The sequence below is a fragment of the Poecilia mexicana genome, unplaced genomic scaffold (assembly GCF_051168715.1).
Source record: "Poecilia mexicana isolate PSO_F unplaced genomic scaffold, ASM5116871v1 scaffold_9, whole genome shotgun sequence".
Taxonomy (NCBI): domain Eukaryota; kingdom Metazoa; phylum Chordata; class Actinopteri; order Cyprinodontiformes; family Poeciliidae; genus Poecilia; species Poecilia mexicana.
The window spans coordinates 8,208,050-8,235,196 of NW_028263378.1; the positions used below are offsets into that span (position 1 = coordinate 8,208,050).

At 36.2% G+C, this 27,147-nt stretch overlaps 1 protein-coding gene and 1 long non-coding RNA gene across 2 annotated transcripts; one reads left to right on the forward strand and one right to left on the reverse strand.

Moving 5' to 3' along the window:
• Positions 1–692: 692 nt before the first annotated feature.
• On the reverse strand, positions 693–19,707 carry tars1 (threonyl-tRNA synthetase 1). The gene is made up of 19 exons (XM_015000472.2): positions 19,552–19,707; positions 18,746–18,823; positions 17,080–17,270; positions 16,180–16,303; positions 15,264–15,388; positions 14,448–14,565; positions 14,310–14,374; positions 12,646–12,724; positions 12,322–12,468; positions 11,645–11,743; positions 8,762–8,928; positions 8,048–8,210; positions 6,567–6,704; positions 4,058–4,135; positions 3,867–3,967; positions 3,643–3,747; positions 3,351–3,423; positions 1,414–1,528; positions 693–1,301 (listed from the first exon to the last, which is right to left on the reverse strand). The coding sequence occupies exons 1-19, from the start codon at positions 19,609–19,611 to the stop codon at positions 1,153–1,155; spliced, it is 2,175 nt and encodes a 724-aa protein (XP_014855958.2). The 5' UTR covers positions 19,612–19,707; the 3' UTR covers positions 693–1,152.
• LOC148157640 (uncharacterized) lies at positions 17,184–26,773 on the forward strand. The gene is made up of 3 exons (XR_015764254.1): positions 17,184–17,290; positions 25,154–25,316; positions 25,389–26,773. It is a non-coding gene; the product is annotated as an uncharacterized LOC148157640 (long non-coding RNA).
• The last annotated feature ends 374 nt before the right edge of the window (positions 26,774–27,147 follow it).

The following is a 27,147-nucleotide window of genomic DNA, read 5'->3' on the forward strand; positions in this document are numbered from 1 at the left end:
TTAGTCAGTGACTATTGTATGCTGAGGTGTAGCGTTAATGTCCAGCTGTGTGAATAATCTACAGTAGCAGCCAGTGGTTGGATTGATGAGTTAGGTGTAATAAATTAAATCACATCTGTGTGAGCTAATCTGCATTTTTATGCCTATGTAATTGTGAACAATGTGCTATAATGGAAGATGGACTCATTTTGGCGCAAATAGAGAACAGTTAAGTTTCTCCTGTCAGAACTTTCCATATCAATAAAAACAGGTTTTCAAAGCAGAAATGTAGAGCAGACCACCAACTTTGCAGACACAAGGAGCAATGACTTTTTGTGTCTTACATAATTCTGCATACAACCGTCCCCTGTGGAAAATTAAATCAGTCAAGACCCTACAGCAGATTTTCACCAAAATCTTTAGGATTTTTAACAAGAAAAATGTTGGAGCCTCCCAGAATGCTTCTGCTTAAAGCGCAGCTTTTATATATTTTTTTGCTATATTGTTAGTCCGGATTGCATTTCTTTTGTTAGCTTCACAAAAAAACAACCTCTCCACTCTGAAACCTCAACCAAAAGAAATAAAAGATGTCAACATGAGGCTGAGTAAGCCTCGGCTTATCCACTTATTCAAGGTCAGCTGTTCCTGCAATTGTTAAGAGGTTGAGTTTAAGACCCTGCTTATATCATGTCTCAAAAAGCAGCACAGAATCATCCAGAATAAACTGTTTATCAAAATTGTATTTCATGTACAATTCCTTGAAGAAATGATGAGCAACAAAAAGACAGAGGAAGAACATTTAAAAAAACGCATTTCCCCTTTGCTCCGATGAGCTTGTAAGATGGAAACTGGAGAAAAATGTTTAAGGAAACAGTTTATTCATTTACAGACTTGTTCTGCTGAGCTGTTCAAGGACCTCACCATGTTACATTCGAAACAAATAGACAGACTGTTACACTTCATAACATTTGGTTGAGCTGCACCGTGATAACCAGAGACAGGAATTGGAAGACAACAGAAAAATGTATATCTATGCACCGGTACAAGAAAACCTGATTTTTGACAAAAATAAAGACATTTGCAGGCATTTATTCCCCGTCCCCTCTTAAAAAGTTGATCATAGACACAGCATCTGAATTTAATCGAGGTCTTGTGGAGAGAAGTTGTTTGAGCTCAGAACTCCTCCTCTGCGTTTCTGCTCCTGGAGGCCTTCAGCTCCGTCAGGCGTTTGATGCACTCCTCCACACTGCACTCGCCGTGGACTTTGTTGTCTCGGGTGCGCACGTTCACAGTGTTGCTGGTCTTCTCCTTCTCTCCCACCACTTTGTCCGACAAGGCAGATTGCAAAAAAAGAAGAGAGAAAAAAAAAATCAATATCTAGACGGATAAGAACAGGAACCGATAAAAGAGGAATAAATGCATGTTGCCACTGACCCAGGATGAAGTTGTACTGTGCCAACTGTGCATTTCGGATCTTTTTGTTCAGAGTGCAGCTGGGATCCAGATCCACATCTGCCATGAAGCCGCTGTTGTGGAATTCCTGCTTGACCTGCAGAGTAAATCAGAGAAAGACAAAGCTTGTTTTAAGCATCACATGCTCATTACTTCAACATCGGGTCTAATCAAAAATGACAATTTGGTGGTTGTGGGGACAAATTTCCACCCAAAATATTCATTTTAGACAACTAAAACAAATAGATCAATTTCTACTGTGGATGCAAAATAAAATAGGAACTTTTTGTGCAGAAAAGTGGTGAAAAAGCAAAACGTTGTTGCCCTCCTAGCTGTAAAGCGTGCATGTCATGTTGCTTCTACCTGAAATAAAATATTCCATTTATACTAAAGTTCTAATGTAAGGGTCTGAAATACAGCTGAGATCAAAAGAACAGAAATGTTTTTTTTAAGTGAGAAATGCTCAAAATTCTTATTATGGCTTTTATTCCAAGTGACTGACATGGACCAACACTTTGTGCACAAATCTATTTTGTTGACTGTTGCTGCAGAATTCATATGTCAAGTACAGAGTAGGTTTGTGGGAAACTGTGCAAAAAAAAAAAAAGAGTCTCACTTATTTTTCAGTGAGGAAAAACGTCATAGCTGAAATGCTGTCACTCAGCAGGAAGTGTTTCTAAGCTAAAAGCAGGGGACTATATTTCTGAGAATAATAGCTCAAATATATCCTTATGAAGCACATTTTTGAAGCTGAAATCTCCTGAATAAATGACTTGCAAGCATTATAGAAGTTTATTTCATGACATGTTTCTCTGAATTATTTAGTATCAAAGATGGACTAAGAATTTGTAAGATGAAGTCCCAAATATTTTTGTTCCAACCCCACAGAACTGCTTAAATCAGCATGACATGAAGAACCAACATGAAGGGCCAATTAAATCAGACCTTTACCTCCATTAATCTGTGATGCTTTCCTCCATTCTTCTTTCCTCAACCATTCATCTAATAAATCCTGCTACCACTCAATCTTTCCTCCCTAAAATCAATTGTTCCTTCTGATCTTGCCTTCCTTCTTCAAATCAACCTTTGCCTTAAATAAATCTTCCATCCATCAACATTTCCTTTAGTAAATACTCCCTCCACTCAACCTTCCGTTTCTCCCCTTTTCCAATCAATCAATCTCTTCCTTCTTTCCAACAACCATTGTTTCTAATCAATCCTTAATCAATCGTTCATCCATCCAGCTTTCTTTAGTAAAACCTCTCCCAATCAACCCTCCATTTCTTCCTTCCTTCAATCACATCTTTCTACTTACAATTAAGCCTTCCCCGCTTTTTTTGCAGAAACCAACCATTCCTTTTTTCCTTCGTTTTTCAAATCAATACTTATTTCTAATAAGTCCTAATTCCAAAACCTGCTCTATCCTTTCGTTTTCCAAACAGTCCCTCCCCCGACTTATTCTTCCCTTTCATGCCTCAATCCAATGACGCTTTCTTCCTCCCTTTTTTACTCGACTTCCCGTCATAGATTTAATTCTTCTTTACTTCCTTGCAATCTATCACATCTCCCTTCCTTCCATTATTATTTTTTCTATCCATTGATTTTTAATCCATCAATTCTTCCCAAAATTTTCCAACGAACAAAATGAGAAGCGTTTTTATACCTCCTAATAAAATGCAGTACTTTACAGTTAGAAGAAAAAAGCTGCTGTGACTGTAATAAGCGCTGAAGCGAACAGTGAGACTCCCAGACAGTTCTGCGATTCTGGTACGGCACAGGATCGCAGCCAACAACAAGATGCACACCAGGGATAAGACAAAAGACAAATAGCTTCAGCTTGGAGGTAAATTTAAATACTTGACAACCTCGCTGCCCTTGAGATGTGTCGCTGTATTAACATAGCAGAGGCGAGTGCTTACTTTCTCAGCATATTCTTCACAGGTTGGTCCCACAGGTACGACCATCACTTGACCGGGAGAAAGCCACAGCGGCCTGAAGAACAACAGAACATTTCTGCATTTATTGGACTTGTGGTGCAGCAGCAGGACAAACACAGACTGTAAAAAGGTTCAGAATACATTTCTGTTTTTTTTTTAATTATTCATGAATTGTCATAACTCAAACCAACTTAAATAAAAACAAACAGGTCTCTGTCTGTTAGGGTTTGTCCTTCTTTTCGATTAACCCAGTGAAATAGGATTGTTCACGAACCATTTGCCTCCGTAGTTCTCAGTCAGAATGGCGATCATTCTCTCCACTGATCCCAGAATGGCTCTGTGGATGATCACTGGTCTCTTGTGGTCATCACCATCATTACTGCAAAACCAATTCAAACAAAACTGAAAAAATGCGATTGAAATAAAGACAGTAGGCAGTAAGAGAAGTTAAGACTTCATCCAATATTTAAGATGAATGAAAAGCAGCAGAGCTGTTACCCGACAAAGGAGAGATTAAAGCGTATGGGGAGCTGGAAATCAAGCTGTATAGTGGCACACTGGTGGTATCGACCGATGGCATCCTTGATCTGAATGTCAATCTGCAGACATAAAACACACGTGTGATCAGCAGCCCCTCCCTCCGGCTGATTTACAGCTGAACTAAATCAATGCTTCGGTGCGCCGCTCACCTTGGGTCCGTAAAAAGCTCCGTCACCCGGGTTCAGGACCCATTTCTCCCCAAACTCGTTTAAGCTGTTTTCCAGTTGCTGCGAAGACAAAAATGATTAATATTGCTTTACAGCAACATTCATGGTTGAGCAATGTCCAGGTAAACAGTGTTGCTAAGCACAGCAAGAAAGTTCATCTGGGACAAATCACTGAGCTGAGAACTGCTAATGCCTCCATGTTATGTTATGGCTGCTTCTGAGCAATAAAATGAGGAGGAGGAAGCACAGAGCTTTCTGCCTCTCCTTCTGCCCAGTTTATCTGTCTTTTTGGTTTATGTCATTTTCCATCTGTTTCACTAAATACATTAAACAAGCAATCAAGTCCAGGAGTTTTTCTTATAGAAAAATGTAACGATTAAAAAAATAAAACAAAACAAAAAGAATATAGTAGCTCAAAACACCATAATTCTCAGACAACCTACAAACAGCAAAACAGGAAGAAAATCATAACACAAGACCTTATCCATGTACCGTGACCTTTAACCTTACAGGTGCATCACAAAAAACACAAAATTACTATTTGTCATACTAATTTAACTATTTCTATTGATTTTAGTCATCGTGTTTCTAAGAACATTTTTATATTACGTCAGACCAATAAAAAAACATTTTCAATGCAGAAATATTATGCTATGGCCAAAGCAATATTAGGAAAGGCTGCAACAAAAGCTCAAACAGTCTGTTTACACAGCGCTGTATGAAAGCATATTAAGGAAAAGTTGAATGGAAGATAAACATGCAGCGGAAAAAGGTGCATAAGTAGTGAGGATAACCACGGCCTTAAGAGGATTGTAAACTAAAGCCAATTCAAGTGTGCAAAGATTTACAAGGTGTGCAACTAAGAGCTCTTAGAGCCTTCACAAGAAGCCGGGCTACTACTGGAGCATCCATCCTGTTATTCATCAGAACCAGCAATAATAAAGGTTTAACACATGTTATGCTGCGAGTAACACATGCATGAGTTTACATTTCTTAACAGAAAATTTACTTTTTGATATATATTTATGAGATATGAAAGGTTGCAGTAAAACATGATTATTTGATAATTAAAGCACTTCTTGCAATCAAACAGTCATGCTTTTCTTACCAGGAAATTTCAAGCAAAAAAAAAAATATATATATACTATCTATTGCTAAAATGGATAATTGCCTCAATAAAAGCTTCAAATATTAGTTGCAGATAAAAACAAAAAAACAAACAATTTTACAGTAAATTAAGCTCTGTAAACATAAAAAAGACAATAATTTTGAGGATGGGGAACTTAATAAAAATTGTTTAAATGATTGTCAATTAATTTAGTAATCGATGAATCATTTACTGAAGTACAGTAACTCAAAGACAGAACACAGTCAGGACAGTAATTAAGCCAAAGCTGCAGGGAAAAGCATATATTACATACATTTTGCATGTAAGATTGAAAATAAAAACCTGTCAGTAAATATGTTCTACCCAGAACTCCTCAGGTTTATATTTAGCTTCCTCTGTAACCAATTCTCTGACAAGAAAATCTCCTTATTTAGCACCTTTTGCTATCCAGTTAAAAGGTTAAACCAAAACAGAGTCAGCAGATCAGTTCTACACTGCACTGATGTGAAGTCAAGCAGAAAGAGCTCATCTTTTCACATGTTGATGTTAGAAGTATTTATTTACTTGCAGATTCATCTTTTGCAACAAATGGCCAAGAGCTCTCTAAAGGAATGCTGTTATTACATTCAAAGCAAAATATGTTTTAATTAAAAAGGAATTTATTCGTTTATTTGCATCTTTTAACATTGCACAAAAAAGATGAAGTAGTTAAATGGAACATTTGCAAAATGTGCCACAAATTGATTACTAAAATAACCCTTAGTTGCAGCCCTAATAAAAATAGATGTATAAATAAGTCATGTAATGGAAATCAGGAGGGAAAATATGCATACGACAGTGCTAATCAGTAAAACGAAAAACTCAATTCCAGCAGCTATAGCTGCCAACAAACACCTTTTCATTCATCTAAAGCCTGCCAGTAAACCCTTACAAAACCAACAATCTGATGCCCTTCATTCAATCCCAAGTGCACCTGAAAACAAAGTCTTTTGTTTTATCAGCTGCCATTTAACGCGGACCTTACAACGTTCTCCCAGACGTCCAAGTAGTCCAAGAAAGGGTCTGTAACTAGACAGTCATTATTGCTCAAATTAACTCATCTCGTTGTTTGCTTTACATACAAATTGAGCCAATTGAGGCTTTAAATTGAAAAAATAATCACTGAAATATTGCTGCTTTTCCTGTAAATCAACTTGCTGGGACAGAACAGGAAGGGAAAGCAGCAAAGTGTGAATAATACCTCTGAAGAGGAAAAAAGCATTTTCTGAACTGAAGGCTGCTTTGAGAAAATATAAGTCTTCTGCTTCTGCCCAGCCAATACTTTCTAGCAGCACCTTTCTGGGTGTTCATGTTTTCTGATGTACTGAGAGGAACAGAAATTACCTTTTCTGCCTTGTTCCAGATCTCTGGCTCTCCCAGAAACTTCTCCGGTCTTGTAGAAAGGTTGAGTTTGAAAGTGAAGCCAAACACTTCATAAACTGTACGCAGAAAGTCCAGGCAGCCTTTAATCTCCTCCTCAATCTGGGGCCCACAAAAACAGAACATTAATATTTGAACACATAAATTTAGTAAAACATCATGTTTTTACAAGCATTAACAGTTTAACGTTTATATTCTTAGCTTTGTTCTTTTTTACTTGCATGCCTTTTATGGTTACTAAGCTTTTATCTCTGTTTTTGTGTTTTTACCCCAATTTATTGCAAACATGACAATGTTACTGTATACCAAGAACTACATAAATTTAAATTATTATCTAATTATGTAGGAAGCATAGATTCATCCTCTCTTTGTCTGTAATACATCTACCAATACACAGTTCAGTGCATTTTAATAGGTACACATCAGGTGTACCGGTTAAGCCATTAAGATACAACAGTTACATTTTTATCGATATCAAAGCAAAAAGAAGTTGGCTAAAATCCCCGTTTTCAATAAAATTTGGTGTTCTAAATGGAAAAATTAGATTTTATTTTTTTTCCACTCATTATCTAGAGTCTGTTTGCAATGAACCCAAAGCAGAAACACATGTATTCTTTAATGGCTTGTTATATTATCACATATTTTCCAAAAATCGAGCCGCCGTGGCCGAAAGGCTTTACGACCTGTGTGCCTTTTCCAGCCCTCTTTCACAATACACAATCACGAGCAAACTGGCTGCGCATTGCCGCATCTTCATGTATTAATCTGCTAATGAATAAAATTGCTTCACTTTTTGAACTTTTGGTCTCTTTAATTGATACTGGAAGTGATTTGGAGCAAATAACCTTGTTTCCAAACTGTTAACCACGGAGCAGAAGAATTTGGAGTTTTTATATGTGGATATGACAAAACAATTCATCATTAATAACACGTTTGCTGTGCCAGCAAGTGTTGTAGTAAAAGTTTGACATCCTGCAAATAAACACTGTGTGCTTTTATACCCAGCGTTTTTATTGTGTTCCCTTGGAAAGCTGACTCATGTTGTAGTTTTACCAAATTAAAAACTAAATCTTTACCTACAGGAAGCAGATAAGATCTGAAATGCAGCAGTGTGATGAAAATACAACACTGAACACAACTGCAATGCACTGGCATCGCAGTTTTACTTCTGACAATTAAAACAAACAATGTTAAATATGAAGCAGCAGAACTAGGAATAAATTCATATTCCTTGTAAAAACCCTGCACATTCATTATTAACACAGCACGACCCGACATGAGCTGTAGAAATTGAAAATTATTTCAGGGCAGCATCATTTATTTTCCAACTTGTACTCTTTAACCTCAGCAGACAGCACCTCGGGCAACGTCACTCTGAGCAAATCATTAGCCACAGACAGCTTTTCTTCCTCCAGAAATGAGTGTTTTGGTAAGAGAGTCCTCACCTGGTCTATTGAGCAGAAGATATGCGCGTCGTCCTGCTGGAAGCGGCGAACTCGCGTGAGGCCAGTCAGGGCTCCAGACAACTCGTTTCTGTGCAGGACGCCAAAGTCGGCCATGCGGAGAGGAAGCTCTCTCCAGGAGCGAGGGCGGTGATCAAACATCAGGCTGGATTCAAACAGAGAGGAGGAAAACAAACAAAAAAAAAGTGTGAAAACACAATGCGACTTCAGTCTGAACTTAGGACAAAGAAACTGATTCAAAACAACACAGAGTAGATTTGATGCAACTGATAAAACAATGTAAAAGTTATTTTGGATGGCGATGCGATTTACCGAGAAGCGATAAGAGACCGGACTAGTAAGATATTAAAGCAAAGATCCAAATTGTTACTTCCATTTATCCTGCAACTCAGCATTCAGCAAGAAACGGAAATGGGACATTTTCCATCTGAAAACACTACAAGGCCTTAAAGACATTCCAATTTCAGTCATGCTGGTTGAAAATCTGCTGCAGCGACAGTTTGTCACAATAAGATGCAGAGCTAAACATCGTATCGCAGCTATTTTGCATGCCGAAGGTACTTCATTTCATGCAGGAGGAAAACAAGATCATTTATCTGATTTACAGGGTGTTTTCATTTACCATTAATGTTCATTTTTCCTCTCGCTGCCAGACTAAATTATACAATCTCTTGTAAGAAAATGCCTAGGTCTCACCAATGCCCAGGGCAGTTCATTGGTTTGAGTGCAAATGTCTCCTTCTCCGCTTCAAAAGAGAACATGTTCTCGCTGTAGTGCTGCCAGTGGCCCGAAGTCATCCACAGTTTGCTGTTGTAGATGTTGGGAGTCACTACTTCCTGGAAACCCCTCTTCCTGTATTCGCTCTGTGAAGGACACGCCAAAGTATTCCTTATAAGATACACGGCGCCTTTGAAGGACATTCTAGAAAAAATAAATAAAGCCCTGAACCGTCTTCTGTCACAGGGAAGGACTTCTGCTAACAAACGGCACCTTCCACACCTGATTACAACAGATGGTGTAAAAAATAAATCATTAAACTCAATTTGTACTTTATATTAGTGACATTACAGAAAATCTAATTTCTGTGGAAATTAGAGAAAATAGAGATTGTGAAAAAGGAAGAATAGGTCACTCTTGTAAATGAGACCTCATCTCTCAAGTGGAGGTTTACAAAAAAAAAAGAAAAAGAACCTCCACTTTTAATTACAGGGAAAAGTCAAAATAAGTACATTTAATTAAATTGCATAACATGCAAAAGATAGAGGTGGAACATTTTAGGAAATCCAATCTTTAAATTATATTTATTGCCCCAGTCTAAGAAAAAAAAACTATTCTTATAAAAACATCTTCCACAACATTTGTGACTCCTAAAAAATAAATGCTACAAGCTTTTTTGCTTTATTTGGACTTTTTTTTAAAATCAGTAATCATTGACATCCTGTTTCCCTGGTGTGTAATTATGAGGTGATACAGCAGTTGGCCTTTCGTTTTCAAGATGGGAGAGCCAAGAGGTCATATCACATAAATTAAGAAATGGTTATAATAAAAGAGCTGAAACTGCACTGATCTACAATTGTATCACTGACTAAAGGCTTCAAAACTGTTTTTCTAGTATTTCAACAGAAAAACACTAGCTAAGAGCGGCACCTTGAATTAATCATAACACTACTTTAGGGTTTAGCAGAGTTGCAAATAATTGTGGAAGGAACTTTACCTTCAATTTTGTTTATAAAGGAAATTAGAAACACTAAATTAAATGAGCAATTGCTTTTCTTGTTGCTTTAACACTGCTTAACTCCTTGAAATCTGATCTGCCAAATTCACATTTGGATTTATACTGATTATTTCATCTCATTTTTATGTGTTAATACATCTTGGCTTGCTATGTCTACTTGGGTGTAACACTTCAAAATCTAGCCACGAAAGAGCTTTCACAATAAAATCTTGGGCAACTGATGGGATTTTTTTCCACCATTAAAGTATTTGACTGATTACTGTATTTGACAGAGGTGGAGTTTAAGCTTGTGCAGACAGAGCTTCTTTATGAAACCCAATTTCGTTTCTCGAAATCGCCTCTGTCAGAAATCCACTGTTACATTAAAGTGAAATTGCTTAAAGTGTTTTTTTCTTATTAAGTGCACAGTCTGAGAATCAAGATTTGAAAAGCAATTTCTCACCCTTTATAATATAGAGAAATAACTTTTCTTTAGTGCCGTCAAATGGATTTACATGTTTCGATTTATTTTACAAAGGGTTAGTTCACTTCTGGCAACGGCATTTGACTTACAAACTTTAGTCTGGTTTGGGCTTGTCTAACAAAGTGAAAAGCAGGAATTATATTTGGACTGAAACAGCAAGTTGGCTACAGCTTGAAATGCACAATAGGAAAAAGCAAAAAGTTTCATTTCGGGATTTTACAACTCTGCTTGCTATCTGAACAGAATGTAATGTAAAGCAGTTCAAGTTAAACTGCATGTCGATGATAAGGATGGTGGGAAATGTCTGATTTTATATTGCAGAATTAGGTCTTCAGGTGCTGTTCTAGTAGATGGTCCCGAGTTTTAAAACAGACATTTAAAATGTTTGACTACCAAAATAAAGAGTGTTTATGTAAAATTCTGAAGAATCCAACATTAGACTAATTAGCAGTCTAATCAATTTCCAGAGGTAGAAATAACTAAACCTATTGTTCAAGAATAGTCATGAAATTTAAAAATTATATGTCTTATTTTTTGTGTATTACCCGTACAACTCCAAGAGTAAACACACAACATATCAAGGCTGCACTACACTGCTGTGTTAAGTAACTCTGCCCAAATACCATATTTGAAGAGTTCTTCTTAAACTAAAAAAAAGAGGACTGAAAGGTTGTTTAGTCATTAAAAGTCTCTTTTTGAAATTAAAGTGAATTTTGAATTACAGGTCCCAGAGTCTGGAAGAAAAGTGAAGAGGGTGAAAATCAGTGTTAAGTTTCTACAGTCTGTGACTGTTTAGGATGCCATCTGTTCATGTTGGTTCACTGTGAGCCTGAAATATAGCTTTTTGTGTTTAATTAACCAGCATAACATACAAGTCTATTTCTGAACCAAGATTAATAATCTAATTCGTTAAGATGCACATTTATGTGAACAGCTGCACAGTTAAAAGTGCAAAATATATCAGCATGGGAAAAACACTTAACATACCCTAATGTATCAATTATTTAGAGCAATCTAAATATATTAATTTGCCATAAATGACAAAAAATAATTGCTTACATTACATATTTTTTATGTTGCTGTAACCATTATCTAAAAGAACAGCTTTGTAAGCTGCCTGTTTATTATCAAAGCATGTGTATGCAATATAAATAAGGCAGAAAATGGAGAAAAAGAAAATGTGTTAAATGTTGAATCCTATTGCACTTCTGCGCTTTCTACTTTTGTAAAGAACAAGTGGAGCTTGTTCCCTGATCATTTTATTCTCTTCAGGTTTTCCCGCGAAACTAAACTTTCTGCCTCAAACCCTGGACTTTTCCTCTCAAAGCTTGGAGCGAGATCAAAGCAATTATCCACTGCGGGCCTGTCGGCTCCAACTCACTCTGATGAACTCAATCAGTGTGTTGTAGATGAAGGCCCCTTTAGGCAGAAAGAAGCAGCTCCCTGGACTCAGTTCATGGAAGAAGAAGAGTTCCTGCTCCTGAATTAAAAAGAGAAAAGGTTTGTTAAACTGATGGGAAATTTAAGTGGGTAATACCAAGGTCAAACTAGTTTTTCTTTCACATAATGCAACACCTCATTATACACTAATTCTGGTCTGCATTTGTGTTCCTGTTTGACTTGTTTTTCCACAAGTATGATTACATGGAGCAGACGGACATAACACACGCCCTGCAGCTTAACAGATCTAAATATAACTCCTTTATTTCTTCTAGCATCATCGGAAAAGTTACACTATAAATGTAGCAATTCATAGACTGATACATAAAGAAAATACATAAAATTAAATCAGTTGTACTACCAGCAACAGCATAATCAACATTGTTTTTTTAAACATTCCCAAAGACAACCAGGAAAATTGGATTATAATAACAAAATTCCACAGTCATTTTTAAAGGTTTGCCTAGTCAAATCAATTCTTTCATAAAAAAAGTTATTCAAGTAGACTGAATAGCAGTAGACCCGCAAATAACTGTTTTTAACATATTCAACCCTTCAGAATACACAATGATTTTACTCTCTTTCTAGCTGACACTGCTGTTGTATTTTAGCTCCTACCCGGCCCAGTTTGCGGTGATCTCTGTTCTTGGCTTCCTCCTGAAACTTCTCCCACTCTTTCAGCATTTTGGGGTCAGGAAAGGAGATTCCATAGATCCTCTGGAGGGTTTCCATGTCTGCTTTTCCCTCCCAGTAGGTAGAAGAATTCTAGCACAACAACAAAAAAAGAAAAAAACAGGGAGAGGATATAAAACTTCACCGTTCTCCAGAGTCCACCAAGTCCCATGAGTGTAAGACAGAGTAGCTCTGTTCCAGCAGTTGGAACAAACTAAATATAGTTGGTAGCAACAAATAATGGCACACATAGTTTTTTACTAGACTAACCTTGTGGATTTTAAGGGCTTTGATCTTTCCAGTGTGTCTCACATGAGGTCCCCGGCACAAATCAATTAGTGGACCACATCTGAAATGACAAGATATTTGTGGAAAAAAATACATATGAATAGGCCTGTCACCATAACAAATTTTGCTGAGTGATTAATTGTCTAAAAAATTATTGTGATAAACGATAATATTGTTTCAAGACCTTTTGACAGTGATTTAATGGAAATGACTAATAATGCATGCCATTTCCTGCCATAGATGGATACACGTTATTTTCAAAAGAACACATAACACTGGAATTGATAAACTAAATAAACAAAACACCCAAAAACAAAAATAAAATGAATTCTCAGTCTCCATGAACAAAAAACGTACTTGAATAAAAACTAAACAACATAAAGCCAAAGTGGAAATAAATACTGCATTCAACCAAAAGAGTGCCAAGTATGAAGTCTGAATACTATATTGCCCTTCAGTAATCACTAGATTTAATGGGCACATCCGACTACCTAATGCAGTAGTTCATACTACACAATTTTTTGCCCCCATTTTCCTCTTAAGATAATCTTAGATCGATCTAAGATTATCGCTGGCAATGTCTGATCATCCTGCAGTGTGATTTAGATCATCGGCTGCTCAGATCTAAATCAGGGGTTTCCCCCGACTGGGAGCTTTAATGTGACAGGTAGCCAATCAGAAAGCACGGATTCTCCTCCTGCTTTCAGAGGGGAAATAACGGAGGGGAATCCCAAACAGCTGACACAGCGCAACCTGAAGTCCAGATGACATCAAGATATGTGGAAACAACATTAATATTTAACATTTTGTGCAAAGAATATAGAAATGACAAGGGGAGGAGTTGGAGCCAAATTGCTACCGCAGTTGATGAACCCGGTAAGTTTTCAGCTGCTCTTCGTTAACGTGACATAAAGAGGTTATAATGATTTCCATTCAGTCAGGACTTTATGCTGACTCTAGCCACATGCATTGGAGGTAGATTCTAGTAAAGCATTAATGCCTGATTTTAAAATTACTTAACTGGACTTGTAGCCATTATTTTGGGCTACAAGTCCAAAATAATGGCTGTGTGGCTGGACACCACACAGCACGACGAACCCAATCGAACCGTTATGCCTAGGATTTCTGTCGGCTAATGTGTCTCAGGTTTTGAAAATGGGCCGACAACTCGTGTAGTGTGCGCTGGACATTACACTAAGGAAATGAGGAAGGGAGGGTCAGTGGAGAGCACCGGCGTTGAGCCTTTTTTCATTCAGTGTCATCAAGAGAAATAAAAAAAGGCGTGCGATTAATTGATTTATCGTTTATCGCGACAGGCCTACATATGAACATAATTTAATTTTTTTATCAGCAATAAAACCCAAAAATCACATGTATAAAAAAAGTCTGAAGTATCAGACATAAAGTATTGTATATATTACATGGGAAACCCGTGAGGATTTCTTGTCTAATATACAGAACCAGATGACAGATGTCACTGATTTAGGTCATGTAGGTCAACATTGTGTATGTTAACAAGTTCTGGTGCAAAAATATGTTTATAACAATTAAAATTTGGCTAACGAAATTTGTGCGTTTCAGGTTGTCTTTACAAATTTGCAGAAAAATCCCCCAGAATATTTACGTCATCCAGCCTTTGGACTCACCTGTAGACGGTGGTGGTGGGAGTGGTGACTTTCTCGTTCAGAATGCGGCACTTAAACTTGTTGTACTTTAAAAGAACATTACAGAGTTAATAATTATTTAGAACTTCTTTGTATTTAAATGTGTATCCATTGCCTTACCTTAAACATTTCCAGAAGAGTTTCTTTCTTTATCTCCAGCCTTTCAAACGGCTGCTTGTCCTTGATGATTTTCTTGCAAAGGCTCTCCAGACAGGGAAAGTCATTACTTGATACGCCTCTGTTAAAAAAAACCCAATAGCATTAAGAACAGAGAGAATCTACCATGTAATCCAGTACAATCTAGTTAACTTTATGAGTATTTCCATGCATAACTTTTCAAACGTCCTAATTTTCATACCATTTTTAAGTTTATAGCACACATTTCTAGACTGCACAGGCTTTACATCTGTAAATAATGATTAGATAATGATTAACTGTTTCATTTAAAAAGGAATAAAATTGGAAAATATTACCAGTTTGTAAACTAAAAGCCCCAGACTCTATAAGAAGGACATTGTGTCCACAAAGTCATAACTTAGACAAAGCAAAAACAAACACTACGGGTCCTTGGCTTTAGCCCTTCAGCAATGTCAAAATATCCTTAGACCAACTGTCTCCAGTAGGGCCATTAGCATAAACTGACTTCATTATGCGGGTTGCAGAATTATTTGGAAAACATCATTGAAGCAGAAAGAAAAGCAGCTGTAGCAAAAAAATAAATAAATAAATAAAATAAAGTCAAATGAGAACATTATTCACCAGAAAACTGTTAACACATTAAAGCTAAACTGAAAAACACCCAAGAAAAATCCAGCTCAACTACCTGAACCGCTCAACAAATTACCTGTATTCTGAGGTACATTAGTCATCAATCTCATAGAACCTGCTAGACACACGTTACACCCAAAAGACTCTCACTAAACCTGAGCAACTCACTCATTGTTATCCAGAAACATGTCGTAGTAGAAACCGTTCTCAATCGGAGGTCCGTAGCAGAGGCAGCCGCCGTACACGCGCTCCATGGCTTCTCCAAGGATGTGGGCACTGGAATGCCAGTAAACCTAAAATGTTATCATAAAATGTCAGGTAGTTAAATACTAAATGCAAAAAAATATATATTTATTAAATTACTGATGGGCATATGAAGGCAAAACAAACTGACGTGATAAAGAATGGGTATTTTTCAAATGTAATTTCTTAACATTATAAAATATGTTTTACAAAACAGCAAGATGTTTATTGTAGGGAAAAAAATCCTAAAATTTTGAAAATAGCTTTTGAATGATGCCGTTAATCTGACTGGATTGCTAAACTTCATGTTTGAACAGTGTTATTCTGGTGCTTATTATGATTGCAGTTAAACACATTTTGAATTATTTAAACTCTCAAAAATCACAACTCCTTGTCAACAATGACAATACAAATATTTTTCAACAATGATCTGCATTTCATGCACCATTAAGCACTTTTAGGAGGAATCACTGATCAAACAGTTTTGTTTATATTAATAGATATTGTTAAAATTAAAGTTGAGTCATTAGCAAAGTAATTCATTTGAAAAATATTAAAATATTTACTTATTGTTACAACTATGATTTTATCCTAAGATACATCCAGCAAGATAATTGCCAAAGTCTTACCAGATGTACAAGAAAAAAGAAAGAAGAGTTTGGAAGATATCAACAAATACAACTATAAATATGTCCAAATTACTCCCAAATAAATGAATCTGATTCAGACAGAATCAAGAAAACTGGGGGGATTTTTGTAATCATAACCATATGCAGAAATTTGATATGCATCAGTTTCTACCAGTTCTCCAAAAACAGGACTATGGATGATTTAAACTTACGGCTTGAGCTTCTTCATCATCAAACTTGAGCAACTGAAGGCTGCAGTCACCCTCCAAAGGCCTGTCAAGGTCCCACACACTGTTGTTTACTTTGGCAATCACTGTGTTGTCAGCAAGGCCTTGGCTGCACCGTAAAACATAAAATATTCCACATCAAAGTAAAGAACAGGCGTGCATATCAACTGGGGAATGGCTGCTATAGAAATCCCGGTATTTTAAACTCTGCTGATAATGGCAGGTAAAAAAATGAAAGCGCCAGCTCCCGTGGTCACAGGGTGTTACTAAGTACATTTTCTACTTAGAAATATCTACTGCCAGCAATTAAACAAATTAAACCATGGATTTTTTAATACACAGAATTAAGCTTGGAAACAATTTATGCAACATAAACATTATAAATGGATATTGTCAAGTTGGTGAGCTTTTGTTTTACAAAGATATATTTTGGGGTATATTAACAAGCAGCTAGAGAAAACAAGATTTTCCTTGGAGAACACTGTGTGCTTCTTAATTTCCTATAAAAATACTGAATTTTAAAGTGTACCTTATATAAATACATCAGAGACGCAATGTTTCGATATCTAGGAATATACACTATATTGAATCATTGATTAAGATAACCAAAGAATACCAAACGCACAAAATGTTTTATCTAGATTTATTTACTTTCTTGTGGCTAGATGAGTTAATCAACTTATTAATAAAACAACCACAAGACTGGCTGGTGGCAACTGCTGCTTTTAGTAATACAAGTGATGTGGACTATTTAAAGGAGAGCAACAATAATCACATGTTAAATAACAACACATCACAGTTCAGCTTTTGGCAATCAAATTTTGGTAACCCCCGTTTTTAACTGTAATACCACTATAATTACAGCAGAGCCATCATTACGCTGACCTGATTCCACATGCCACTTGGTACGGCGTGGTCTTCCAGGACTCCGCCTCCACCACCTTCCCATCAGGCAGGGTCACCTTGATAGGCTTGCTATCCGTCGCAGCTCTCTCTGCAATCAGAGCGTCGTGCTCGGCTTTCAGCTTTGCATACAAAGTGAGACGCTCGTCGATGTACTGGGGCGGTGGTGACAACTGTGGGGGAAACGCAGGCTGTAAGTACAAGGACTGGCAACAGTTAATAGGCTGGCGGTGTTTAATATATGCACTGGGTTAAACAGAACAGCCGACATGCTTCCCTTCAAAACAAAAACCGGTGACTGTTTGGGTGAAGCACGACACAATAATACATGAGGCTTTAAGGGATTTTATTTTACCAACAAAAAAAAGAAAAAAAAAATCACAGAAATTAGAAAATAGTCAATGCTTAAAAGCTAAGTGTAGAAAATCTTGTCATATATATATATATATATATATATATATATATATATATATACACATTTCGCAATAAAGCCCTATGTAAAAAAAAATTACAATATTGTATGATCTTTGTCACAGAAGGTAGTTTTGTCTAGTAGACACACATAAGGTTGTACATGAGGAATGTAAGGTTGTACATTTGTGAGTTATTACAAATGTACAATAATATATGTCACCTGAACTAAAGTTGAGGTCCATTCATTAAAATAATTAACTACACATTTCCAAAGCTGGTTTTAAACATGTTGTATATGGTGTTCAATATTTAAACAAGCAAAATTAAGAATAATTCTAAATCAGTCTGAATTTTGTACCATCAACAATAATACAAGACTTAAACTTCAAGGAAGTTCAAATAAATGCTGTACTTTAGATTTCTTAAAATTAATCACTTTTCTATCAGGTAGTTATTTCCAACGAAGCTTGTCCATGTTGGAAGCCGGTTTTACAGTCTAGTCCAACATGTTTTGTCTGTAATGATTGTTTTGCAAATAGATCGTCTTAAGCAAACCGAGGCCAAGATCCTGTTCAGATCTGGTGTTAAACATCCAGGCAGATTCCGACACAGGATGACAACTTTAAGCATGACTGTTCACACCCAGTATTAAAATTCTCCAACCTGAATGACCAGATCCCAGTTTGCAATTGTTCTGTGAAAATGCCATGCAATTACCCAAGTTAGAGTACTATTCAGGAAAAAATGAATTTATAAAATCAGACACATCATCTGTGTTTCCACACAAAGCTGGGCTTATAGCTTAAGGAAGCTGAATCATCCAGGTGAATATACAACACACTACTGTACTGTTGCAGATTTTCAAAAACAAACATTACACAGCAGAGAAAACCTACTCACACAGCCTGCAACCTGTAATCCACCAACCAATATAATTCCCCAAAAATCTCTCTAAGAGAACAGGGATTTCAACAAAAAGCTTATCTTATACATAAAGGAAATCAGTGCTTCATTTCAATAACATTGCTCATAAAATATAGTTTTTAACAAGAAGTTAATTTTGCTTCTTGAGAAGAGTAACACTGATTAGTTGTCATTCGTTGAACCTCAGCAGGTTCAACAAATCAGTGAATCAGTGAGGTTAAGTTGTTATCTCAAAACAATAAATAAATACTGGTTAATCAACATTGTCTTATGCTGTCGGGTCAAGAAACCCGTATGATGTTTAACTCACCTCAGTCTTGCCTGCAGAGTCCCCAGAAACATTTTTGCTTTTTTTCTTCCCTCCATTCTTACTGGATGTACTTGACTCCTGTCCAAACACCACAAGGAAGAAAGTGATAATAATGACATGTGGTCACTACTGGGACAATATCCTGTTTTTCTATCTACATTTAAAATACATATGGAGGGCATAGACAAGTGCAAATGTTAATTAACATAACAGAAATTACATCTTTTGGTAGTTATTAACAACCATACGGAAATCAAACAAAAACGTGTGAAATTAATCACAGGACACAATAATACTCGGTTGTTTGTTATCCCCAGGTCACCAAACCCTTGACGCCTGTCAGTCTATAATGAAACCTTTGTTGACTGAAATAAACATTTAGATATTGGGTGCAAACCGATTTATACTGTGAACCCAGAACAATCTCCACAAAACGTTGAAAATGTGTTACACATTAAATAATATTTCAAATGACAATGAAATCAACAATTACTCACATTTTTAACAGAGTTTGGCATGAATGCCTGGTTTACTAAACCATGCAAACAGACGACCCACAAGTACCTGAAAGCTACTTCTAGCAACTCACCACGAAACATTTAAACACAAACTAAAAGTTTAAAAGTTAGTAAAAGAGCGTTTGCGATTATATTGTCACAAAGAATTCACTTACAAGTCAGCTAGCCGAAGCATTAGCGCCACATTGCAAATGGCTAAATGACAGCATGCATCTTACCACAGGCTAGGCTAGCTACTAGTTGGCTTTTAACAGTATATTTATCCCGATATAAAAATAAAAGGATCACCTTTATGCTCCCGTCCACTTGCAATTCACTCATTTTCTCTACCAAAGTCTGCTCAGCCATAAGGAATCAAAAACGAGCCCACATTCAGAGCTAAGTTATGCTATATGAAGTGAAGTGTGTGCAGCAGGAAAACCGGGTGAGGGATGATGACATTTCCGGGATATTCTGATGCAACATTACAGATTGGGCGGAGCTTCGTTTGACAAGAAAATAAATTTGTCAAACAAACCAGTTTTGTCACCTTAAAGTTTTACGAAAACAATTTGGTTTAAAATTAATAAACAAAAGTTTAAAGTGTGGCAACAGATGGTTTACTATGTCTCAGTACACAACATAAAACGGTGTGGAGCTCCTTAGTGACGTTCCTTCCATCTAGTACTACAAGACTGGGGTCAGGAAAAAGGCATCGAAGATCGTTGCAAACCACACAGATTCTACCAAAACTATTACCTTCAGATTGATGTTTCCAGGTGCTATTTGCCAAATTGAGCCACAACAGAAACAGTTTCTTCTGTCTCACAGTGAGCGGCTTACATCTAGAATTCTAACTCTAATGTGAAGATGCAAACATTTTTCCTCTTTCATATCAACCTTTTCTAATCTATAAAAACTAGGCAGCAACATTATCACGTTCCTTTATCCTTATTTTACTCTGCCTAAAATGCATCTATTTGTACTGAATGTCTGTACAATGTGAGCACTTATAATCCGAAGTCAAATTTCTTGTTTTTGCACATTGTATTGGCCAATAGAGAAATGTATATTATATTATATTATATTATATTATATTATATTATATTATATTATATTATATTATGAATCTTAATCCCTTTAGAAAGCCCTCCCCCCATTGTAATTTGGTCACTTATCATCATAAAGCTTAAAACTGGCACAGAGCTCATTAGGAATTCCTTCAAGCAACAAATATACAAACTGCCTTAAAAAAAAGCTGTTTTCTTCTTCAAAGTGAGTGTAAATCACTTATATAAATATATATGCTTCATAAATGACATGAGAAGACCATTGAAAATGTAATGGTATTTGATATTTTATCATTTCCAAAGGTGAATTGTATCTAAATTTCAACCACATGAGCCAAACTGTCCTCTTCAGTAGAAAGCAATTGTGCTGAATGTTCAGGAATAACACATCAATTGCCAAGGCTAAAGTATATTATTTACTGGAAGATGCTGGGAAACCGGTGAAGGTGTAGTCAGTTTAACATCCAGACGTACTGCCAGAAATCTATAGAATCCCATATGAACAAGTGAATATTCCCTACTGAAAAGTTTGAGGGTGTGACAAGACAACAATTGGGATATTTGGGGTACCAAAATTGGAAAATGTGTGTTCGTCTCAAGGTGGTACTTGAAAACCTAAAAAACACTGTACCAGCTGTTAAGCATAGTTACACCAGGATTATGCTTATGGGGTGTTTCATGGTCAATATTATTATTGCACAAAGTTGGTGAAATTATAAAGATGGAGGTATATGTGGAAATTGTTAAAACTAATCTTAGATCAAGAATTAGTAAGTTACAACCCAGACACAATAACCACAAACACATATAAAATTGGTTTTGGAGTAAAGCAGGCAAAGATTAAACTTGTGGAATGGACCTGACCTGAACACTTCTGAAAATTCATTCACTAGTTTTAAAAGCCAGATATATGCAAAAAAAAAAAAACAACAACAAAAAAACCCCAATAACTTTTAACTAATCTGCTAGAATAGGGTGGTCTACTAAGATAGAAGCTTATTGATTAAAATCAACCTTTCTCTACAAACTGCCAAGTTTCATTTAAAACAAATGGGTGAATGTACAAATCGAATATGTGTCCCTATGTGGAAGAGTGTCTCTGTATGTGTAATTTTGATGTGATATGGACTGCGAAAATCAACAATATTCAAATTCAGGCACATTTAAGAGAGGCAGGAGGTGTAAAGCACCCAAGTGTCGCATCAGACCATATGAGAAACTGCCACTGCTCATAGAATCCCTTTTAAGAAAAGTGGAATACCTTGCTTCAGCAGACAATAATTCAACTTGTGAATAGCAAGGGACATTGTTAAGTTTTATTTGATGCTCAAAGCTGCAGCATTTAACTTAAAAAATACATATTTGTTGAAACTGTCACTACATCATTACAGTATGGTACGAGATAGACAATCTGTGAAAAAATTGAGCTGCAGAAGATTGATCTTATCAGAGATTATTTGTTCCATAAGCTAGTGTCACAAGATGGTGACAGTTTTAACAAATATGCAAAGAAACATTTTTTTTTTTATTAAAGTTACATTCTGCACCTTCAAGCCTAATAGACATGTTATTGAGACATTGACTTTTATAGCTGAGTTATTTAATATATTAGGTGAGGAAATCACTATTGCATGATTCGACTTATATGTGTTTTACTTCCGTGATATTATCATATAGCATGAACATTTTCCATTTTCCATAGAAGACAGAAAACAATATTTATTATTAATGTCAGTATCAACAAATGACAACCAAATCTTTTTTAAAAAAGCCAATTTTCCTGTTAAGTTGCACTAAATATTGACCTACATAAGATTTCTGCTGCCAACAAAACCCTTGAAGACATGGCAATAGGAGCAGCATTATATTATTCTAAAATTAGACATAGAGTAAAGCCTGCTTCTGGTTCATTCTTTAGGGCAGCTGTTTTCCAAGTAGAAGGTTGTTCAATCGATTCTCCCTGTAGCTATTTTTCATCTTACAAACTGAGTGGGTGTAACCTGGTGTAAACATGACCTGAAATATGGGAAAGATGACATCTCACTGTGTGCAAATTGAGTCTCTGTCCTATTTTGAAATGAAAGTCTTTCCATACTGATGTATGTTAAGTCCTTTTTTAAGTCCTTTTTACATACAAGCAAAAAGGCAGTGAAGAGAGCATACTCTAATTTGTTTTTCACTGTTTTTTATTTATCGTGTGATTTGACATGAAAATGAAGATATTCACTCTGTGAGCTATTAGTGTTGGTTTTATATGGGTAATTAGTCCAAAAACTCTAAAACTAGGGGGAACTTGGGAAAGGTCAAAGAAGAACTCTCACTGCATATTTTCTCTGCAAATGATGGAAAATGAAAAACATGTCATTATTGCAAAAATGGATTTGCCTTAATAGACCATTAAACAAATCAATGTTTGCATTGTCTTCTATAGTCCTCTCCATATCCAGTTATTATGCTACGTAAAAGCATTTTTTTCCCAGCCAATTTGTGTTTTTAATTGCTTTTTAATATGATAGATACCTAATTATGTAAAACTTTAATTATACCAACATGCATTCATGTGTTGCTCATTCATCGTGGAGAGCAAGTGCACATTTTTAATCATTAAACAGATGTAGCAGCAAATAGTTCACACTCACAATTCATCATTTGGAGACATAACAGATTATTCTTTTTGCTGGATCAAATCATATCGTTGATTGCTTCACTGAGTGTACAGAATAACTGAGGTCATGCCTGTCCTACATTTCCTTCTGCCGTGCTCGAAGGCGCCAGACTCCAGACAATATGTGCATCTCAATTAAAACAGAACGCTGGGTTTAAACTTGTGGCACTCTCCAAGGGAATAAAGAAGAAGCTCCTGCTGCTTGCCACGTTATCCTGCTGTTTCTTGGCTTGTTGTGAGGCGAGAAAAGTCTTGAATAATTAACCTTCAAGCGCCCGAAAAATCAGGCACCATATTTTATTTCTTGGCTGTGGATTAGGCTTAGAAGACTCCTGCTGTTGATATAGTTTACTTACACTGCTGAGTGCCTGTTTCTTCTGATAAGCCAAACACTAGATTACAAACAATATATCATAGATCTATGAATAATGAAGGGGTATGTATTTTTAAATGCCAAATACGACTTAATAGTAGTTACATAAAATATACTAAAATTCTGCTTTACAAAGGCCTTCATACTCTAAACTTTTTCATATTTCTCACTGTGACAAACCTCTGTATTTTGCCTTTACACTTCATACAAAAGACCAACATAAAGTTGCATATAGCTCTAAAGTGAAAGACAGAGGATGAGTAAATAATATCTAGGTAAGCCCTTTTAATCTTAAAATCCAGAGCAACCACCATGTGCAGATAATGCATAAAAGCTATCTAAATATTTAAAAGGAGTCAATCATGAATAAATAAAAAGTCAGAAATAAACACAATTATGCCTGGTCAAATGAAATCAAACATGCCTTGCAAAACGGAATGTGTGGAGGACATCTTGCGCAGTACGTCACCTTGAATACAACATGGTGGTAGCAGTATCATGCTGTGGGGATGCAGCACGATACCAGGACAGGAGGTCAGATTTCAAATAGGGTTGAAGTTTACCTTCCATCAAGACAACAACCCTAAACATTATACCAAATCTGCAATGGGGTGATTTAGATCCCAGCATATTTCTGTGTTACAAGGGCCTAATCAAAGTCCTGATCTAAATCAGCTGAGAATTTGTGGCACTTCAATTAAAATTGATTTTCACCAATGCTCTTTAACCCAATTGACTGAGCTTAAGGTATTTTGCAAGAAAGACTAGGCAACAATCACCCCGACATAATGAATAAATGTTAAAGTATACAGACATACTTCAAACACTTTCTGCTGAAATGGTAAAAAATGTGGCCGTTTAATACTATAACATTAAAGGAGATATGAAAACTTTCAGAATTTTGTTTGTATAAAAAAGAACACAATTCACTTCACAATAATGGACAATGCTAATAAAATACAGAGGTTTGTAGTTGCAACACAACATGAACAAATTTTAAAGTAGTTTTAAACGTACCAACACTGATACCAAGAATCAGCTCACATTTACATTGCTTTTGAAATTAATTAAAACAAAAAAAATTACAAAAAATAAGACCTACTCAACAGAAAATAGGTCTCCAGTTTAAAAAATATATCATATATAAGAGGTAAAATACCTTGAGTAGATAAATAAAGTTCAACACTCAGAGAGGATAAAAGGCTGTGAGAAAATCTAAAATAGTTTATTCACACTGGTAAAACAGGAGTAGAAATAAATAAATAACCAACACAACAAATGACTCCACAAAAGTGAATGTATTCCCAACCCTTTGAGGATAAGTTTTATGCACAGCCCTTTCTGCTTTCTGTAGATATTCTTCTATATATGGATGGCCATTAGGTGTCAGTAGTGAAGCCTTAAAGAGCTGCAGACCAAACAACAGCAGGTCTGGGATAGTGTCCTCAGCCTGCAGTTTTCACTCCCCCACAATGCAGCACCTGACATTGTCACCTCCCTCACCGAAGTTTTGATAGCAGCAGAATTTGTCAACAGGCATCTCTGGAGACAACAGCCAGCAGCTCCAGCTCTTCTCTCCTCGCTCGACAGTCAGAGGAAATTACAGAAGCAAATATATGATGGGATTTGGTCCAAATGCATCATGAATATTTTATGCAATGATCACATCCTTTTTCAAGTGCGGTCTGTGAAGCCAATGTTTGCAGCTATTGTGTGTATTACATGTAGCAATATTTCAAACGAAAGGGATTTGTAGATGTTAGGGAATTCCTCGTGCAACAACCTTTCTCATTTTTCACTCAGGGGTAGTCCGATCTGCAAAACAGTGGATGGATGATGCAAGAAAGATGTAAAATCTGGAGATGGAGAGAATAAAAGGAAGTGGTGAGATTGGCTGCTGGAGGAAGGAGCAGAGAGTGAAGGATATCTTGTTAGGATCACCAAATGCCTCAAAGCAATTTTGAAAGTAACAGAAGTCAGAAAATAATAGCATTCTTACAACAAAAGACCAAAGAAGTAACTTTGTCTGTCTTCCTAGGGCAAACTACACTATGAAAAATCCCCGAAATTCAACTGGCCTCTGTGATGGGAAATGATGACACCAGGTCAAAGACAAGGGCGCATAGCTCACCCCAAACAGGCAGACAACCATCTGCTCCAAAATCCATGAGGAGATCTCGCTCCGAGCTTCTTGTCAGAGCTGCTATGTTTCTTTCAACGACTATCTAAACTCTGTTGACTGTGTACACACTGGTGTTTATCCAGAACCCAAATGAAGTTGGTTCACCCTGTCCATAAGGTTCTGTTCACTGTGGATTAAAGATGCAAATATTTCAAGGGCAGTAGGGGATTAGACAAGGATTCCTAGAGAGTGGCATGCTGCTGTGTTTTAGCTCTTAAATATGAATTGCAGTTAAGTATATTAGTTTGGAAAATGTGATTTTCAATAATTCCAAAAAACATAAACTGCTTCTCTGGTATCATATTTAAACATTTTGATTAGAGTGCCAACCGTTTCTTAGTCATTGTGTGTATGAATGAATATTTTAACTAAAAACAAAATAACTATCAGAAGACTTTTGCTTAAAAAAGTGTGGTTGAGCCAGGATTACAGTTTTGATCTCCTTTAGCTGGTTTAGCCAAATCATTAATGTTAATGTCAAACTTGCTAACAGTGTGAGCTTCTGAATGAACAGCAAAGGTTAACCAGCGCTGCCAGGGGAAATGCTTAAAGGGTGGTTAGAATGAACTGAATCCAATTAAGTGGTGGTTTGCATCTTTTTCATAAACCAATTACTTTTTTGGTTTCTTTTAAACATTAGAAAAAATAAACCAGATGCTTTTATGAAAGATAAAATGAAGGTGCTTTTCTTTCATGATTCTCTTGACTAGGAAGACGTGTTTGTTGTGACAGAAGGGATCTGCAGGGTGTTTATCATTTAGCTCTCTTTGCTATTTCTTGGCTTTTGAGTTTTGAACGGCTTCATTTTGTACCTAGTTTTTAGGGTAATCAAAGAAGCTGGGAAATGTAGGATATGTTGTACCCACTTTGACAATGAAAGAATAAAAGTAATTTATAAAGGTGAAATCATAATCTACTTTATAACAGGGCCAAAAAGAGGTCACATAATGACTACTTTGTCCCTGAGAACTTACTTCTGGTGATTTTTTAAAATGTATTTTAATGTTTCAGATCATCAAACTAATTTTAATATATATCTTTACATATAGCAGCATCTTCAAAAATTATAGCAGTTTCTTCCAGCCCATTGATCTGCATTTATCAAACTTAAATGTGCTTTAAGATATTTAATGTGTTTTGTAAAGATTTTAACCTTGTATTCCCTTTGGGTGCGGAGGAAACTTTTTAAATGACCAGACAGTGAGTCACCTACTTTGTGGTCTTAATAAAAATTGAAATGCTGTCTGTGAAGGTATGAAATAATATATTCCACAATGTTGCTCCTTGCTATATACAGAGAAGCATAATAAACAGTGCTGCAGAGCACAGCCTTGCCTTGCTTTGAATTTCAGAATTGCTTTAAGTCTGACATAACTTAAAATGTTTTCTGCACACTTACAAGAAAACGCAAAACATTTAAACTGTGCTCTCCTTTACATTTAAAACTCTCTACTGAGTGGCAAGTGATCTAACGTTTCTGTACTTGGCAACCTCATGTTACTCAGAAATCTGGAAGTGGGAGTAAAAATTATTTTCATTCACGTGAACCTTGTTTTTTTTTTTTCTTAAATCAAAGACATGCCACAATGCAGAAAGAAATGCTTATCAGCTGACA

Coding starts and splice junctions, on each gene's coding strand:
- tars1 (XM_015000472.2), bottom strand. CDS start 19,611: ATGGCTGAGCAGACTTTGGTAGAGAAAATGAGTGAATTGCAAGTGGAC. Junction 11,744..12,321: donor ATCACCGCAAACTGGGCCGG/GTAGGAGCTAAA, acceptor TTTTTAATTCAG/GAGCAGGAACTCTTCTTCTT. Junction 3,968..4,057: donor GAGCTTTTTACGGACCCAAG/GTGAGCGGCGCA, acceptor TTATGTCTGCAG/ATTGACATTCAGATCAAGGA.